This window comes from Trachemys scripta, chromosome 8 (assembly GCF_013100865.1).
Source record: "Trachemys scripta elegans isolate TJP31775 chromosome 8, CAS_Tse_1.0, whole genome shotgun sequence".
In the NCBI taxonomy this organism is placed as follows: domain Eukaryota; kingdom Metazoa; phylum Chordata; order Testudines; family Emydidae; genus Trachemys; species Trachemys scripta.
In genome coordinates, this window is record NC_048305.1 from 45,794,405 (window position 1) to 45,812,760 (window position 18,356).

Below are 18,356 nucleotides of genomic sequence, written 5' to 3' on the forward strand. Positions count from 1 at the left end.
GCTCCCATCCTGGGAAGCATCCGGCAGGCTGGTCCCTCTGACTCCTACGTTCAAGGGGCAAGTCGGGGGTGGGGAGGCGGAGGGCTCTCTGCCCGCTCCCGGCACCTGCAAGCCCCGCCCCTGCAGCATGTGGCGCTCCTGCCGGTGGGTGGGCACCAGGAGCTGCCCCAGGAAGCAGTGAGCGGGTGTCCTGACTGATGTAAGGTTGGGACGCGGGACAAGTCCCCTAAAATCGGGACTGTCCCGATAATATTGGGATGTCTGGTCACCCTACAGTTACTGCATCCTCACTGCAACTACATTCCCCTGGGTGTGGTGCTAGGGCGTCTGGGGCACATCCCATGAGTCTTTGTGCTGCATTAAGTGGGCTGCTATTTGTCCTGGGGAATTGTGGGAGAACTTGTCTGCCCTTCGTGTGGTTTTAAGCTTCTCTTGGTCTGAGTAGGCTCCAGCATGGCCTCTTCTTTGGCCTCTCTGTCTGACACCCCTTCATGGAAGAGAGACCCTGTGGCCCAGTGCCCTAGACCCCCAGGACCTATGCTGCCCCCCCAAGACACCCCAGTAACGTAAGCACACCATTTGCCTGGGCTCTGTCCGACTCTGGTTTACTGTTTACCCCTTCAGGGGCATGCTGTAGCTGAAGCAAATAGAGCCAGGCTTAGCCTAAGGACCTCTCAACCAAATGCACACTTTACTCAGAGAGGGCACAGACCATCGAGAAACCACCACAAACCTGAATTCCCTGCCCCACATTGTAGCTCACCCACTTTCCTTGGGAGACTGGGGGGAGGAGGGGAAAGGGGGGTCAAATTAGGCAGATTCCCTCTGCTGCAGCAGCTCCCCCCAGCTTGAGCAGGTGAGGTGGTGAAATGGCTGGAGAGAGAGCGCGCAAGAGTCACACCTGTCCTTTATAAAGTTCTTATTCCCTATCACCTATCGTGTGATCCCCACTCACCCTCAGGTAGTTGGAGTCTCCCAGCCCATGATTATTTGGTTACTAGCCCACCTGGCAGAATTTGTTCTCTCCATTTGGCCAGCTTTTTGCCCAAGGTGGTTTCCATTTGAATAGAAGACCAAAGTTTAGTGACCCTGCACAATGGCTTCAAGAATTTCGCCTGACACCTCCTGGGGGTTTTAGCTCACTCCAGAGGCTACAGAGGCAAGGTGAAGGCACAGCGTGATTTGGCAATTGGTTTGATATAGTTACGTACAAAGTTCATAATATCTAACAGAAGCCGTAAGTTGTACGTAGGTCCCCCTCCCCAACTCTCCTCAGGTACTTAGCCCCAGAAGAGCGTGTGAGGGTGCTTGCCAGCCTGGGGAAGCTGCCCCCTGTCAATACGGTCGGCTGTGTACTGGCAAGAGCTGGTACACAATACCAGAATGGAATGGCTTACTTTCACCTCCGTCTGTATCAGATGACTGGCAGCTAGCTAATGTGAGGCCAATTTCTAAAAAAGGCTCCAGAGGTGATCCCAGTAATTACAGGCCAGCAAGCCTAACTTCAGTAGCATGCAAATTGGTTGAAACTATAATAAAGAACAGAACTGTCAGACACATAGATGAACATGATTTGTTGGGGAAGAGTCAACATGTTTTTTGTAAAGGGAAATCATGCCTCATTAATCTACTATAATTCTTTGAGGGGGGTCAATAAGCATGTGGACAAGGGTGATCCAGTGGATATAGTGTTCTTAGATTTTCAGAAAGCCTTTGACAAGGTCACTCAAAGGCTCTTAAGAAAAGTAAGCTGTTATGGGATAAGAGAGACGGTCCTCTGATGGATCAGTAACTTGTTAAAGATAGGAAACAAAGGGTAGAATAAATGTTCAGTTTTCAGAATGGAGAGCTGTAAAGAGGGGTGTCACCCAGGGGTCTTTACTGAGACCAGTATTGTTCCCATATTCATCAGTGATCTGGAAAAAGGGGTAAACAGTGAGGTGGCAAAATCTGCAGATGATACAAAACTACTCAAGCTAGTTAAGTCCAAAGCAAACTGAAGCATTACAAAGGGACCTCACAAAACTGGGTGACTGGGCAACAAAATGGCAGATGAAATTCAGTGTTGATGAATGCAAAGTAATGCACATTGGAAAATATAATCCCAACTCTACATATGAAACAATGGGATCTAAATTAGCTGTTACCACTCAAGAAAGATCTTGGAGTCATTGGGGATAGCTCTCTGAAAAACATCCATTCAATTTGCAGTGGCCATCAAAAAAAAGCTAACAATGTTGGGAATCATTAGGAAAGGGATCAATAAATCCATGGTATGCCCACATCTTGAATAAAGTATGCAGATGTGGTCTCCCCATCTCAAAAAAAGATGCATTGAAATTGGAAAAGGTACTGAAAAGGGCAACAAAAATTATTAGGGTGTGGAACAGCTTCCGTATGAGGAGAGATTAATAAGACTGGGACATTTCAGCTTGGAAAAGAGATGACTAAGGAGGGATATGATAGAAGCCTATAAAATCATGACTGATGTGGAGAAAAAAATAAATAAATAAGGAAGTGTTATTTACTCCTCATAAACACAAGAACTAGAGGTCACCAAATGAAATTAAAAGGAAGCAGATTTAAAACAAATAAAAGGAAGTATTTCTTCATGCAATGCACATTCAGTCTGTGGAACTCTTTGCCAGAGGAAGTTGTGAAGGCCAAGACTAGAACAGGGTTCAAAAAAGAACTAGAAAAATTCCTGGAGAATAGGTCCATCAGTGGCTATTAGCCAGGATGGGCAGGGATGGTGCCCCTAGCCTCTGTTTGCCAGAATTTAGGAATGGACGACAGGGGATGAATCACTTTATGATGATTACCTGTTCTGGGTATTCGCTCTGGGGTACTGTCGGAAGACAGGATACTGGGCTAGATGGACCTTTGGTCTGACCCAGTCTGGACGTTATGCTCTTGAACAACCTGAGTAAGAACAATGGACAAATACGATTCTAGGTGCTAACTTGGAAGAGCTCAGGTTTATACCAGGCTCTGCCACTGACCTGCTGAGAGCTGGGACGCATAACCTCACCTCCCTCTGGCTGTTTCCCTTGCCACCTGTCTGATTATGTTTAGACGGTAGGCTCTTTGGGACAGAGACTGTCTTATGTTCCCACAGCACCTTCCACAACACGGCCCTTAGGCGCAGCTATAATGTAGGGTTACCATTCGTCTGGATTCCCCCGGACATGTCCGGCTTTTTAAGCTAAAAATAGTGTCTGGGGGGAATTTGTAAATGTCCGGACTTCCCCCCCATGCAGAGCATGCGTGGCTAACAGTGCAGCCGGCCGGACGGTGCACTTACATGGGGCTCCGACAGCCAGAGAGAGCTCCTCCTCCTCCCTCCCCCTGCAGCAGAAATCACTCTCCCCCCCCCCCCCCCCCCTGCATTCGCAGATCAGCTCCGGCAGTCTGGAGCTCCTCCCCCACTGCTGCCCAGCGTGCCGGCGAGCAGCTCAGGCAGTTCCTGAGCAAGTTCACCGAGACATTAGGCGAAGAAAGGCCAACAACAAGGGGAATCAGGGGGTCGGAGAAGGGACAGGGAGGTTTTGGAGGGGGCAGTCAAGAGACGGGGGGGGGCTTTGGATAAGGTTTTGGGCAGTCAGGGTACAGGTAGGGTCCTGGGGGGCATCTTAGGAGGGGGCAGTTAGGGGACAAGGAACAGGGAGGCTTAGGTAGGGGGTGGGGTTCTGGAGGGCAGTTAGGAGCAGGGGTCCCAGGAGGGGGCAGTCAGGGGACAAGGAGTGGGGGGGTGTTTGGGAGTTCAGGGGGGGCTGTCAGGGGGCAGGAGTGGGGAGAGGGATTGGAGCAGTCAGGGGACAGAGGGGTTTAGATGGGTTGGGAGTTTTTGGGGAGGCTGTCGGGGTGGAGAGTGGTTGGATGGGGCATGGGAGTCCCAGGGGTCTGTCTGGGGGTGGGGGTGTGGATAAGGGTTGGGGCAGTCAGGGTACAGGTAGGGGATAGAGTCCTAGGGGGCCAGTTAGGATGGGGGGAGGGTCTCAGGAGGGGGCCATCAGGGGACAAGGAGCAGGGGGAGGGTTGGGGGTTCTGAGGGGGAGTGGGAGGGGCAGGGGCGGGGCTAGGGCAGGACAGGGGCGGGGCTCCTCCCGTCCTCTTTTTTGCTTGCTGGATTATGGTAACCCTCTATAATGCCAGCAATCAGCAGTTCTGCTCGTCTGCTGCAGCAGCTCAGACATGCTACAGTGCACTGTTGCTAGGCAGCTCTTTATTGGGGAAGGTCTGAGCTGGATACACTCTACCACAGTACATTTGGTTTGCCTTCTCAGCAGGCTCTCCAGCCTACGAGGTGAGTCAGTCTCCACATTTCTTGGGCAGCTGGCTAGGTTTCAGAGCAGCCATCAGCTGGAGATGGGGGAGGTGGTGGTGGGAGAGTGGTAAGAGGAGAGGGGACTCTGGAGAGAGTGCATTCCAAGTAGGTTACGCAGGGGCCAGAATTCATCAGGCTGGGCCTCTTCATGGCTCCTCCTCCTTTCCCATTGTAGTGCATGATCCTGGCAGCAGAGAGAGTGAACAGCAGGTCTCATGACAACAGCCAGGGGAACCACCACTGACACATCCTAGCTCTTATCTTTACCCCCAGGTTACAGCTGGGGAAGCTAAGGCACAGAAGGGCAGTGACCCAGCAGAGCACTGCTTTTAATACCCCTTATGAACAATTAGTTCCTGCCTAAGTCCACCTTCCCCCCAAACTCTTCTGAAAAGACTCCCTCAGAAGAGGAAGGTTTGCTTTACCCGTGAAGGTCTTTGGATGACTAACTAGACAGTCTCCCCAAGCCCTGATCTTTCCACTCCTGCAGTTGGAGTGGCTGGTCTCATCTCCAACTAGACTGCACCAGTGGGCTGGGGCCAGAACATGGGTTGCAAAGACAGCAGGGGAATGTTCGCACCTCAAGTGAGTGGTGAAGAGTCTCATGGAGACACGTCACTGTATAGTGTGAAGCTGGGAATACCCCTGATGCCTCCACCCCTGGAACCTCAAGTTTGGGACCAAATGACTAGAGCCGGGCAGAGTCTGATTTTCAGCTATCATTCCATGATGTTGGGCTGACTACACCATTCAAATTCAATGGAGACCAGCTTCTGGTCCAGTTCATACTGCCAAGGAGCCACAGTGCTGCCCTCAGACATGATCCCAAGTGCCACTCCCATTGGAGTCCAGACACCAAGGCAGGCTGTGGCCTAGGTTTTGTCCTTCTGTAGTTCTGAAAACTGCCCTGCTGACTTCAGTGGGGGGATGCTGGTTATGGTAGAACGTGACCTGCAATCTTTAGTCCTCCAGCCCATTGGTAAACGTGGCTAACCTCAAATGGATGAGGGAGGTCTGATTCTCTAGTCAGAATAAGTTGTTTTGCCTTGGTAGCACAGAGATACTAAAGTTTCCTTATCAGAGTTGGGCCCCTAGCTTCTTGGGTAATTAACCAGTTAAAGGCCCAGGGATCACCAAATGGACAGAAGCACAAGTTTTGCACTAGGTCAGCTCTTCCACCCTCTCTACAACAGCTGTACCATGCTAGTGCCCAGATACTTCAGCGACGGGAAATAGCTGCGGATCTCCCAATAGCTCCTCTTGCCCTTTGTTGGAAGGCAAGTGTCACCCAGGGAACAACCAAAACGACAAATCAAATCCTTTCGATCATTAGCACGTTCAACTCCTTCCCCAGGTCCAAGCCTGGAGATGCAGGTATGCTTTCATACGTACCGTTGGCACATGGTGGATCTGCGGCCCAGCATAACCATAGTGAAGTCCTTGTAAGGGACAGTGCTGCCTGTGTTTCCTGTGATTTCCTGGACCAGCGCCTTGAGCTCCAAGGGGCTTTGGAAAACCCCAAACTCCTGCAGTATCCTGCTCATTGTTGGATAATCTGAAACAACACCAGGCTCAGATATGGTCTGTATCACATGATCACAGGGGTTAGAGATGGAAGAGACCTATTTGGTCATTTACCACATCCCCCTCCCCATTGCTGCTCCAGAACTGGTTCTGCATTACTCAGATGTGGGCCTGGAGAGTTTTAAGCAGCATCTACACTGAGCATAAACCCAGTAGAAACAGCTGGGGTGGTTTTAGGTAGGTGCTTTACAATGAAGGAGAAAGTACTACAGAGTAGCATTGGTGCTACTGGATTCCTTAGTCTAATGAGTCAAAGGAATCTGATATAGTCTTCTAATCTGGGTAGTCCTCTAAAGGCTTTAAGCATAGAGTACAACTTGAACTCCAAAATATCTACTCCCCCCTCCCCCTTTTCACTCAGAGGTTAAGGCTAGACCTTTGAAGGTGGCATGATCTCCCTCTCTGGTGGGGACAGCTGGTCAAGGTGAATATCCTGCCATGGGTTCTAACATATCCTTCAAGTTCACTATTGTTTTTGTGGGAAAGAATGGGACTGTATATGTACTTCATGCATGTGAAGAGGCCCTGCTCTCAGTCATCCAGGATTAGTCTACTGAAATGCAAAAGCACCATGGGCAGTGCAGGGATGGGGAAATTTCAGATTCACCAACAGGAAGTTGTACAAGTGTGCAACTGTAGCAGAAACTTTTGGACTTGCTACATCTCAGAGAGGCATACCAACCGCATGTGTGGAGGCAAAGGCAGCCCACTGCCACCCCCTCAAGAGTTCCCACCTACTTTCTAGAGGCAATGACTCATTACCCATAAGACTAGCTGATGCAAGACAAGGAAGCCACCCAGCAAGCACTTGAGCATGGCTTCAAAGTTCTCCCCATCTCAGGGCATTAGGCATTTTTCTCCCTTGTTAAGAAGCATTAAGGGACCCACTGGCAAAGGAGAGCTGTGGGACCCACCTCTGTTCCCCTAGGATGGTAGCTGCCAGCCTCACCACTCAGTCACCATCAGCATGAATGCTAAGCCCTCAGTACCAGAGACCTGATTCTCTGGCACCAAGGGAGATCTAGTTCCAGGGGAGGGGGAAGATTGCAGCAGGCAGTGGGGTAGTCTCAAGGTGCCAATGGGCACAAGTAACCAGCATTGACATGTTTTGCTTCCGCACAGGGGTGGGAGTATGGGGAGGAGGTGGGAGAGGGATCTTCTTGTGAAGGTGCAATGAGCTGCCTAGGGCCCCCACCCCTGTGAAATATGGGGATGTTAACTATGCTTGGCTTCCACCGAGACCTGGATACATCAAACCCCAATAGGTTGGTGCAGCAGATGGGCCTTCAAATCTGCTCTGGCAGAGGAGGAGGAGGAGGGAAGCAGCAGTCAGAAGCAAAGAGTTAAGCGTCAATTTACCAATTTCTCCTGTGTGTGTGGCATCATATCCCATAAACACGTCTAGGGGAGAGAGAGAGAGAGAGAGAGTCAGTCATCACCTGTCTACTAAGGCGGAGTGCAGCATCAACTCCTTGATTTACATCAGTAGCCATTCTGTGCGCACTTCCATGGTGACTGCCTCGCCACCTGCACTGCCAACGTCCCCCATGCTCTGCAGGGGCCTGGCCGAAGAACGGGAGCTGTTTTTCCATGCTAGAATCACTTAGTTCAAAGTTTCTCAGGGGATTTTTGTAAAAAAAAAAAAAAAAAAAAAAAAGTTTTGTCCCTATTCTCTCTTGCCACTGAAAGAAGAAGAGGAGAACGGAGAAGCCTGGCTTCACACATACTATTTTCATTTTTAAAGGCTAGATTTGACCCAGCAGTATCTGTAGTTCACATGTCAATTCACACATTTCCCATCGGGCAAACTTAGCTCTTCAGGAGCATTCCCTCAGATTAGCTGGCTTCGCTCTCAAGTATTTGATGGTTTCATCTGAGCCTCTTTGATATCAAGAGCCAGATCCTGAACTAGGGTAAGTCAGCAATCAGCAGATGAGGATCTGGCCCAAAGGCTGTGATGCCCCCACATCACCAGCACATGCCAACTCAGTGAAGTTATTTTAACCAGGGGATAAAGTCATGGGCTGCATTTGGCTTGTTCACCAGCGAGCAGGACATGGCACTGGTGGCCAGTCTCAACACAGGGTCTGTATGTATTGATTAATTCTTGGGGAGGGGTGGGTGAGGAAAAGGAGGGGAGAATTAGAAGAGCATTTTGCACAGATCATTACACCTCCTGCTGCTTTAGCAACTTTCTCCCCACCCCTAAGCCCAAACACTCAGCTGCATTTTTAGGGCACTAAACCATTTCCTTCTCAGCTCCATGCTCCCTGGAACAGACTCACCCTTCAGCTGATCAAGCTTTGCCTGTAGATTTGGAATGTCTCGGAATGGTTCATCAGCCAGGTACTCCTGTCCAGGCAAGAGAGGGGAGTTGGTCACCGGGCCTGGCAATAGCTCACGTTAAGCAATGAGCAAGTATCAGCACTCATGTAGGGGGGACATGGTGAGAACCTATCCAGGTGTCCTGTGGATCAGTCTATTTCAGTCCTGGGTATGCACTCTGCCAAGACTCCTTCAGCCTGAACTCCAGCACCCCCTGCTATGCCAGGCCAGCTGTGAAATGCCATGGGTTGAAAAAAAGTTTAGCCATGAAAAGATTCCACACAAATACCTGGAATTACTATGAGGAATAAATGACAAAATTAAGAAACTCTTCCTTGTGTTCTTCTGCTCCAGCTACTGGAAGCTAACCACTACATGCTTCCCAGTTCATTGGCTCGGAGTTCTCAAACCTCCTAGCGGCTAGTCAAAGTTCAGCCCCCCCCCCCCCAAGGGCACTCCAGAGGCAAACAGAAATTGACAGAATCTGGCATTTTCTTGGACACAATCTTGTTTATTTACAAGGAACGTACGAAGTCCTTCTCTAAATGCAGGAGGGACCAAAATCAGGGGAGAGCTTCTTTGCCTACAGGCCAACTCTTTTGCCAGCCCCAGACTCAGAAGCTCTCTCTAGTGTCTTTCAGGGTCAGCACTGTGCTTGTCCCTCTGTCTCCCCCAGGGGCCAGGCCCAGCTGGTCCTGTAGAGTGTATCACTGTCTGTCTCTCAGGCAGAGATGGGGGAACCGAACCTGGGTATCCCACATTCCAGGTGAGTGCTCTAATCCCTGAGCTAAAAGTTGGGTTCCTCCTCTAGCCAGATTCTGATCAGGACCTGATGAGTTAGGTGGCCTCTGAGCACATCAGATTGGGTACCACAGGTGAGAGAAGCAGAGGAACATCTACCTGTGACAGGTTCAGTCACAGAGACCCCCTTGGGACTGTCACCTGACATGCTGAGACTACCGCTGAGCCCGTTTTCCCTGCCATATTGCGACTCCAGAACCCTGCCTTGTTGAGCCAGCCACGCCAGTCTGCTCCAACACAGACCCAGGGTCCAAACCATGTGCCCCAAAGCTGAAGACTTAACTGAAAGCAGCTTAAGAAGTGCTCCTGTCTCTAGCACCCAGACACCCAACTCCCAATGGGATCCAAACCCCAAATAAATCCATTTTACTCTGTATAAAGCTTATACAGGGAAAACTCCTGAATTGTCCGCCCTCTGATAGAGAGATACGCACAGCTGTTTGCTCCCCCAGCTACTACTTACTTACTCTGGGTTCAGTAATAAACAAGTGATTTTATGAAGTATAAAAAGTAGGATTTAAGTGGTTCCAAGTAATAAAAGAGACAGAACAAAGTAAGTTACCAAGCAAAATAAAACACGCAAGTCTAAGCCTAATACAGTAGGAAACTGAATACAGATAAATCTCACGCTCAGAGATGCCCAATAAGCTTCTTTCACAGACTAGACTCCTTCCCAGTCTGGGCCCAATCCTTTTCAGACCAGCGTTGTCGCTTATGGCCTGGGTCCAGCAATCACTCACACCCCTGTAGTTACAGACCTTTGTTCCAGTTTTTCAGGCATCTCTTGAGCCATCTGAATACAAAATGGAGAGGCTTCCAGGGCCTTTTATATTCTCTCTCTTGTGGGTGGAAACCCCTTTGGTCTTCTGTGCAAAGTCACAGCAACAAGGTGGAGTTTGTAGCCACCTGGGCAAGTCACATGTCCATGAATAATTCAGCTTTTTGCAGGCAGACGCCATTGTTTACATGTTAGTTTGAATGTTCCCAGGAAAGCTCAGATTTGGATTGGCGTCTCTCAAGTCCATTGTCAGTTAAGTGTTTCTTGATTGGGCACTTACTGAGAATAGTCTTTTCTCAAGAAGCTGACCAAATGCTTCACTGAAGCTACTTAGAATCAAACATATTGAGATACAAGTACATAGGCAATATTCATAACTTATGATATAAAAATCACACACACACACACACACACACACACACACACAGCATAACCAGCAAATTACAACCTTTCCATAGACACCTTACTTGACCTCCTTTGTACAAGATTTGGTGCAACTATAGGACCCTGGTTGCAACAATGATCTATACATTCACAGTTCATGTCAATAACATCACACTACTGTCTCTTGGTCTGTGCCTCGCACTAGTGCTCTAGGCATCCAGGTACCCACAGAGAAGCAGCAGCATGCATGCCCAAAGGCAGAAACATAGGCATCAAGGGAACTTCCACCCTGAAAATTTAGATATCAAGTGAGTTCAGGCACCTGCAGGGTTTGGCAGGAGCCAAATGGGGGTTTTGTGGATTGCAGAGGCACCCAAGTACCTTTGTGGATCTGGGTCTAAGTGACTTGCCCAACACTGCACAGGAAGTCAGTGGCAGAGAAAGGGATTGAACCCAGGTCTCGCCAGTCCCAGTCTTGAGCCCTTCCCACTCAACTACCTTTCCTCTTAGGCCCTAGCTCCTACATCCCCCTTTATATCTTGCATTCATGAGAGCTGAACACAAAGGGGGAATCCATGATTAGACAGCCTCATCTTCATAAACCTTAGTATTTTACACAAGGAAAGCAGGGAGGTGATTTGACCTCTGTGCACATGGCATTGGTGAGAGCAGACCTGGAATACTGTCTCCAGTTGTGTGTGGGGGGGTGTCACATTTTAAAGACAACATGGAAGTGTTGGAGAGAGTGCCAAAGAGAGCCACAAAAACAAGTCAAGGGCTGAAGAAAACACCTTTGCTTGAGCTCTTCGGTCTCTCACAGTATTTAGCTGATCAAAATGACGATTAAGAGATGACCTGATTACAGTGCCTAAGTTCCTTCCTGGGGAGAAAACGCCAGGGACTACAGAGCATTTTAATCTAGCCAAGAAAGGTGGAACAAGACCCTGTGGCTGGCAGCTGGAGCCAGACTCTTGCCATTTGGAAATAGGGACACAGGTCTAACCACAAGGGTTAACAACCATTGGAACAAATTCCCAAGGGAAGGGGTGGAGTCTCCACCTCTGGGAGTCTGGCTGCCTTTCTGGAGGAGATGCTGCAGCCAGACAAGTTAAGGGCTCAATATAGGGGGAAACTGTGGGAAATCTAGTCCCTGCTGGCCTTGAGTGCTGTAAACTGGGAGAGAAGGCCTGTCACTTTAAGAGGCTGTGGAATGGGAAGCCAGCTCATGGCCATGGGCCTGAAGCCACGCCCCAGGCCTCTAGAAGACCGTCCACACTTTGGGAACATCTGGACGCCTGTCTGAATGACAGGACTTGGGCCCAACCCTTATTACCAGCATACACCTCCATTGGGGCTTGTTCCCCCATTATACAGAGAGACCAGCACAGCAGCAGACCACAACAGAGCCTCATTTCATGTGTGTGGAGGGTTCTTGTGGCTATTGGCTCTGCTCATTTACCAGGCTCTCCACCAAAGTCACTTGGGGAGCAGGGCTTCCATGAACAATGTTGTTACAGAGGTAAAACCACACCAAGCTCACAGCTGGCCAACAGCTGTGTTTCTATTGCTGACCTCCTCACAGGTCAATAATGGACCATGAAATGGTGTGAGCCAATTAGAGCACATATGCAAATATCTGCATCCTCATTGGCTTAAAGTCAATTTTCTGCTAGTCACTAGCATTTCTAGGGCCTCCTCTACTGGAGTAGCTAATGTTTACTTTCTGGACCATGAACTTTGTCTCCTAATGCAGTGAAGAATGTATTCAGAACCCATGTAATACAGAGAGACTCGATTCCACACATTTACACCAGCCAGAGTTACTCCAGGGTAAGAGAAAGTAGAATCAAGTCTTTTTCTTGGCTTAACTTCATGATTTGCTTTCCCTCAAGGTGTCTATTGACATTAGCCAATACATATGTTTTTGTTTAATAAATCTTCAGGTACATTATTTTGTGAGTCAACACCTACCTCCTGGGCAAGTTGAGAAGAGACAATAATTAACAGACATTGCGTATAAATGGGGCATCGGTGAGAATTCTACTAGCATATGGGAGAGCATGAAAGTTTTTTTTTTTTTTTTTTTTCAGTGCTAGGGGTTAGCTGAAATCTCTTGGCAAGCAGTTTATGTGCTTTCTGCATGATCTAAAATACATCTTATCACAAGAAGATTGCAGAGAAATTCCCTTGGGAAGATAATCTTAATGAAATGGGAATTATTATATTATTATTTTTTTGATAACTATAAAAGTCAATTTTTAATCTTACCTTACTGTCACAAAGTTGATGACAAAAAGAGAAGATATACACCACTTTATCGTAGGCTGAAGACTCAGGAATCCTTGATTTCCATCTATTCTTGGTTGGTTGGTTTTTTTTAAAGTTAAAATTGAACATACTGAGCAGTTTTTTTTAAATCCTGTGTTCCTTATATAAAGGAAGAACATGGTAGGAACTAGAAAATTTACTGCACCTACCTTGTTAACTAGACAAAATTCTTTCTCCTGCTTCTCCTGCATTTCACGATCCTTTGCTACAATACACATGAGAGAAAATTAAAAAAAAAAACTAAAAATGTTAAAGCCCAGCAGAAAATTTAGTTTTTTACCAGCCATTTTTTCCTTGCAAAAGAATAACCAGCTTTGTTAGCATAACTGAGGACCCTCCCTTTTATACACTTCAGCAGCTGGCTTGACTTTGGCCTGGGCTGACTGGAGGGATTTGCCTAGTTGAAAGGCAGCTGTCACATTAAGCATGTCAGAGTTAAATTGAGGCAACTGAGAATAACAGAAGCAGGGGGGACAAGGCCCTTAGCATGATGCATATCAGCTGATTGCTCTTTGTGGGCTGCAGTGCTGTAGCCATGTGGGTCCCAAGATATTAAAGAGACAAGGGGGTCACTTAACTCACATAATTGTGTGCTTGGTTATGGGAGAGCAACTAGCTCTGGTTAGTAGACGGGCATCTGAGCATCGTTAACAATCTACTTTAAAAATATTGCAGGGGATTTTATCACTTAAAGCGTGCGAGTGAAACGTTGGGACGTAGCTACAGTGTGTGTTTGGGCTGACAGGTGCACGGTACGGAGGCCAGGAGAGGACAGCGTTCAGTGGGCTGTTAGCAGAAAACTCCTTGCATGTCAGGCAGCGGAGTAGCTATTGCTTTGTCTGTTAAGCTCTGGCTTGGTTTTGAGGCCTGGTTATATTCCAGAGGCCCCAGACAAAGATCAAGGCAGCAGCATTGTGCTAGTTGCTATACAAATACATAGTAAGAGACAATTGCTGCCCCGGGGAGCTGCTGTAGACAGACATCACCAGCAGGAGGCAGGGCTGCACAGAGGGGTTTTGGGGGCCCAGGGCAAAATCTGAACCTGAGAACCCCCACCCTTCCCAGAATATTACCACCAAGGTGGGAGCTGGAGCTCTGTCATTAACACCCACCCGCCTATCAGAATGATCATAAGGAACGTTGGTGGGATCGCACCAACGAAATCCAAGCTGTGCTGTGTTGGGAGCTGGCACAGGTGTGTGACAGAGGCCCAGCCAGAAGGCATTTTTGGGCAAGCGGTGTGCAAAGCCCCACAATGCAAGCTGGGGGCCTCTCAGTCACTGCAGGGTAAATCGGGAGTAGTGTGACTGACATCACCAGTGCTGCTCCAGATGTACACAGGTGTGGCTCAGAGCCAGGGTGGGATGTCATGACTTTACCATGTGACAAGGGGCTCAGAACCTTCTGCCACACGCGTTGTGGAGGGAGCCCGCAGCTTGGACTGGAGCGAGCGGCAGAGAGAACAGCTTTCAATTTGGGCGGGGAGCTGGGTGGCATTCGGGTCTCCGCAGCTCCTTGTGCAGGGTGAGTTCATTTCTGTTCTGTTGCTACTGGAGAGAAATCAGCTAGGGCCAGTGTTGTGAGCAAGGGTGATAGAGTGGTCCCAGCATCAGTGCTCTTAGGGAGTAAAAATCCCCACACCCACTAAGTCACGCTCACCGCCAGGAAATGTCCCTCTCTTTGGGGCCAGGATGCTCTTCACAAGGGTCAGCAGTTAGCTGCACCCGCGCTAAACACTACGGTAAGCCATGGCTAGGGGAGGCTGGGGAGGTGCAGGGTACAAAGGGTTAATGGTGCAGTTTAGAAACAAAGGAAGGATCAATGTGTTCCCTGCGGCTGGCAGAATGTCCGTCCGTGTCTCCAGCAAGTGACTGGAGCACTGACGATGTCTATAAGGCTGCTAGTGCTATGTATCGAGGTGGGTTTGATCCCACCGATGAGCTGCATAGGGGGATAATGGCAGAGGTGGTGAGACCCTTTCCTGGGGAAAGTGAGGCAGTTCCAGGAGCAAGGCATGACCAGAGGGGTGGGGACTGTGTTTCCCAGGAGATTAGAGTGTTCTATGAGATGAGGAAGTAGGAAGGCAAGTGTCTTTTCAATCCCACCCATTTAAAGGAGGAAGCAGGTATGGCAGAGCAGTCCGTGCCATAGTCTGAATAGCCCCAGACTGACTGGTGAGTCATTACCCTATCCTGAGGTCCTACATATTCTACTATATCAGCAAATATTGCTTAGCAAAGCCAGAAAGGGTGTGGAGGCAGATAGGCCCAGTTCTGTACTTGCCTGCTCAGTGCATGGGGTCAGCTTGTAGATCTTTTAGCTGTGGTGTGGAGAATGCCTCCTGGACTCACCTTGCAGAGCCACCTGTGCTGGACTGAGAAGGGGATCAGTGCCCCATAACACAACTCGCCTGAGCTGTGCTCTGGCCTGGATGCAGGGTGCACGCACTGTGCTGGGTAGGGAGTGGAGCGTGTACATTTCTGTGCGGGGAGACGCCCCGAGTGGCATGTGAAACTCCTGCAGGCCCCACTCTCTCTGCATGCTGGGGGCTTGGCCACTCAGGGCAGCGAGGTGGAAATAGACCTTTGGAAGCGCCGTGTGACCAATTTCTCTTTCCCCCCACAGGCCAGGGAGCAACGAGCTCAGACGCAGACTTGAGCTGATCACGGCGGTAAGGGAGGGACAGAGATGCACTGGGACACCTGCCATGGTTCCCCCTTGTCCTGGTCCAGCCAGCCACGCTGCCTCCTCCCAGGACCCAGGTTCGTCCCTGCGAGTGCTGGGGTATCAGCCTCCATTGCCCAGCAGATTCACACTTCACCCGCTGGGCCGCAGGACGTGCCCTCACCGGGAGCTGCTGGCTCAGGTTGACCGGAGTCCCACTTCCCCCGTCTCTGCGAGCTGCGCTCTCTACAACCAGCCCCTGAATACAGTCCCTCTGGTGGAGCCGCGGGTTCAGGTCATGGCGAGGCCCACACCTCCCGCCACAGGAAGTCGCTTTGTCTACCCCACGGCCAGGCCTGTGCCTGCATTGTCCCATGTGGATCACAGCTGTACGCCTCCTCTCTCCACCAGCTGGGGCTTCTACTCCAGGGATCAGAGCTTGTCCCTTCCCTGGGAGTCCATGGAGCGAGCTAAGCAGAGCCCTACTCTGCCTGTGCCCAGATGCTACGCAGTGTACTCCATGGACAGGAGCTCAGTGCCTTACCGGGCCCCGGCTGGCCGGAGCCCTACTCCACCTCTGCCCAGGACTTACGCCATTTACTCCCTCGAGCGGACCTTGTTCTCTCACTTGGACCCCTCGCTGCAGCCTGGGCTGGGATCCTCTTCTGTCCCAGTCAGCTGTGCTGTTTATTCCATGGACAGCTCATCTCCCAGCCCAGAACCGTTAGCTCAGCCTACTCCTGACTCCCCTCTATTCCCACCGCTTCTGCTGGCAGTGTACTCTGTGGGCCAGAGGTGCTGTCCCCCTCACCTGGAGCTGCTCTCGCAGATTGACCGCAGCTGCACTCCCCCAGTCTCAGCCAGCTGTGCTGTCTACTCTCGGGATGCTCCACTCAACCCTTCGCCCGGATGGCTCGCACCAAGCACTTAGCCCCAGGGGCCGAGCTGGCTAATCGCTGGAGCAGCGACCCATCAGGTCCTGTTCCTCCAACTCACCAGGCTTCCTGCCCTTCTGTCCTGACCTGGCCTAGGCTTCCCCTGGCATTGTGGCACTGTGCACAGCCTGCAGTTCCCCGTCTCCTGGCACAACTCTCCTGCTTCAATCTCAGCAGCTCAGAATAAAGGAAAAGCAGCTCGCCAGTGGGCTCCACCGCCTCTCGGGTGTTCTTGGTCTCCCACAGGGTACCGGCAGGGCCCGCACTGGATCTAAGCTCCTAGTGATCCACAGAACAGGGCAACCCAAGGAACAACTGGGCAAACAACCCATGACTTCTGTCCCCTCACTGCTCTTGTAATGGCCTCATCCCAACCTGGCGGGGCCACAAGAGGGTCACACTGTTGCCAGGTCCTGGTCAGTCCTTGGACATCTTGGCTGGGAAGTGCCAGGCGTGCCGTGGGGTTAGTGATGTGAGTGCCTGGCCCTCAGAAATAAATAGGACTCGGAGCCATCACCGTGTTTCACCCCGGGCCCCGAATGCAGAGCAACTGGGGGCGACAGTGGGCTTGACTGCCTGGGGCTAGATTTCAAACAATGGCTAAGGGGGAAAGGCTCCCTAAGCTAGCGAGGCCCTGGGATTCTCACCATTAACAGAGGGCTGGGTTCCAACCCTCCAACACACCTGGTGTAATATCTGCCCTCATGTGGCATCCCATCAGGCCGACTGGCCCAGAATGCTTTGCAAGTCCCGTATGCCTCAGTCGGCTCCCTTGTCAGAGGTGTTACAGTAGCCCAGGAAGCCACATAACTGGGTCTCTTCCCACTGGCAGAGTTATAGCAGGAAGAAAATGGGGAAGGGAGGAGTGTGAGAATGAGAACTAGGGACAGAGCCAGTGGTTGGGCTAAAATAACGGAGATTTTGTAAGTTGCTAGGTGAACTGTTGCCCTCTACTCGATTGAAACAGAACAGTCCAGTGGATATCATAGACCATGTACTGCTATAGCCATGAATGAATGGCAATTCTCCCTTGAGTGGAGATGTGGGGACAGGGGCATGATTTTAGAGCAAATAGGCCTGAGGTCTAGGTCAGGGACCGAGGCAGAGGGACCACAGTGCTACAGCTGTGAAGTTTCAAGCAGCCGCCGTGACCTCTCTGCAACTACTTGCTAGCAATAGATCCACTGCAGTAACTAAGACAAACTTTTGCCCCACAAATGGCTCAAGCGCAGAAGCTGCGTGAGACATCACAAACGTTTGGGTGACTTTTTGGTACCTCTGCACAGCTTAAGGCCGATCCAGCCACAGGTTTTGTACTGGTTTTTGGATAGTATGGCCAGGTAACTGATGGGAACAAGCAGTCGTGACACTAGCACCCATAAAGCAGCATGGCTGCGTCCCCAGTAAGGTTTCCAAGCTGATGTAGGTCAATCAGTACAAACACTGGCTCTGTCTCCACTGCATTGTAAACCCGGGTCTGGACAATTGCTGGACCCGGGTCTCACCACTATGCTAATGCGTCCACACTGCACTGTGCAGCCTTTCTGACTCTGGTCTGTGGTTTGAGCTGGGTCTCCACTGCAAAATGACAGGGCTTGGACCTGAATTTCGGCAGAACTCAGGCTGACACTTAGGGTGACCAGATGTCCAGATTTTATAGGGACAGTCCCGATATTTGGGGCTTTTTCTTATATAGGCTCCTATTACCCCCCCACCCCGTCCCAATTTTTCACACTTGCTATCTGGTCACCCTACTTACACCCCACCTCACTAGCAGGATCCAAGTCAGGCTGATTTGTGTGTGGACGGAAGTCAGACTTGGGCTCAAACCTTAGTCAGAACCCACACTTGGCCATGCAGTGCAGATATACCCTCTGTCTAAAGCAGCCCTTCGTTTCTTTTGGCAACGGGACTTCTCAGGTCCCAAAGATTTCCAGCCCGTCCCGCAGCTTGGCTCAGCATCTCCTGGTGCCAGTCAACTGGCTGCTCAGAGCTGATTGGGTGCAAGCAGAACAGATGGCTTTGCTACCTGCTAAGGTACTTCCAGGGCCCCCACGACCCACAGTATCTATCTTCAACGTATTTCCTCTCAACACCCTGATGAGGTAGAACAGTGCTGTTATCCACTTTTGAAAGCCAGGGACTGAGGCAGATGGACCCCAAGGCCTGGATCCTCAAAGGTATTTCAGCACCTAACGCTCAACAGGAGAGTTAGGGACCTAACTACCTC

At 50.3% G+C, this 18,356-nt stretch overlaps 2 protein-coding genes across 3 annotated transcripts; one reads left to right on the top strand and one right to left on the bottom strand.

Moving 5' to 3' along the window:
* Nucleotides 1–4,208: 4,208 nt before the first annotated feature.
* Nucleotides 4,209–12,877, bottom strand: LOC117882290 (allograft inflammatory factor 1-like). 2 transcript variants are annotated; one of them, XM_034780456.1, is made up of 6 exons: nt 12,808–12,877; nt 12,677–12,732; nt 8,197–8,263; nt 7,271–7,312; nt 5,720–5,882; nt 4,209–4,511 (listed from the first exon to the last, which is right to left on the bottom strand). In XM_034780456.1, the coding sequence occupies exons 1-6, from the start codon at nt 12,812–12,814 to the stop codon at nt 4,340–4,342; spliced, it is 507 nt and encodes a 168-aa protein (XP_034636347.1). In that variant the 5' UTR covers nt 12,815–12,877; the 3' UTR covers nt 4,209–4,339. The 2 variants fall into 2 exon arrangements, with proteins under 2 accessions (XP_034636347.1, XP_034636346.1); XM_034780455.1 differs by lacking the exon at nt 12,808–12,877 and having other exon boundaries at nt 12,677–12,776.
* LOC117882289 (vegetative cell wall protein gp1-like) lies at nt 11,934–16,315 on the top strand. Its single transcript, XM_034780454.1, has 2 exons — nt 11,934–12,029; nt 15,153–16,315. Exon 2 carries the CDS (start codon nt 15,235–15,237, stop codon nt 16,120–16,122), a length of 888 nt encoding a protein of 295 aa, XP_034636345.1. The 5' UTR covers nt 11,934–12,029; nt 15,153–15,234; the 3' UTR covers nt 16,123–16,315.
* The last annotated feature ends 2,041 nt before the right edge of the window (nt 16,316–18,356 follow it).

What these genes read in the sequence shown, in the direction of transcription:
- LOC117882290 (XM_034780455.1), bottom strand. Translation starts at nt 12,745, where the DNA reads ATGTGTATTGTAGCAAAGGATCGTGAAATGCAGGAGAAGCAGGAGAAA. An exon ending in AAAGCTTGATCAGCTGAAGG is followed by an intron (nt 7,313 to 8,196) that starts GTGAGTCTGTTC and finishes TCTCTCCCCTAG; the next exon opens with ACGTGTTTATGGGATATGAT. An exon ending in CACACACACAGGAGAAATTG is followed by an intron (nt 5,883 to 7,270) that starts GTAAATTGACGC and finishes GTGTTGTTTCAG; the next exon opens with ATTATCCAACAATGAGCAGG.
- LOC117882289 (XM_034780454.1), top strand. Translation starts at nt 15,235, where the DNA reads ATGGTTCCCCCTTGTCCTGGTCCAGCCAGCCACGCTGCCTCCTCCCAG.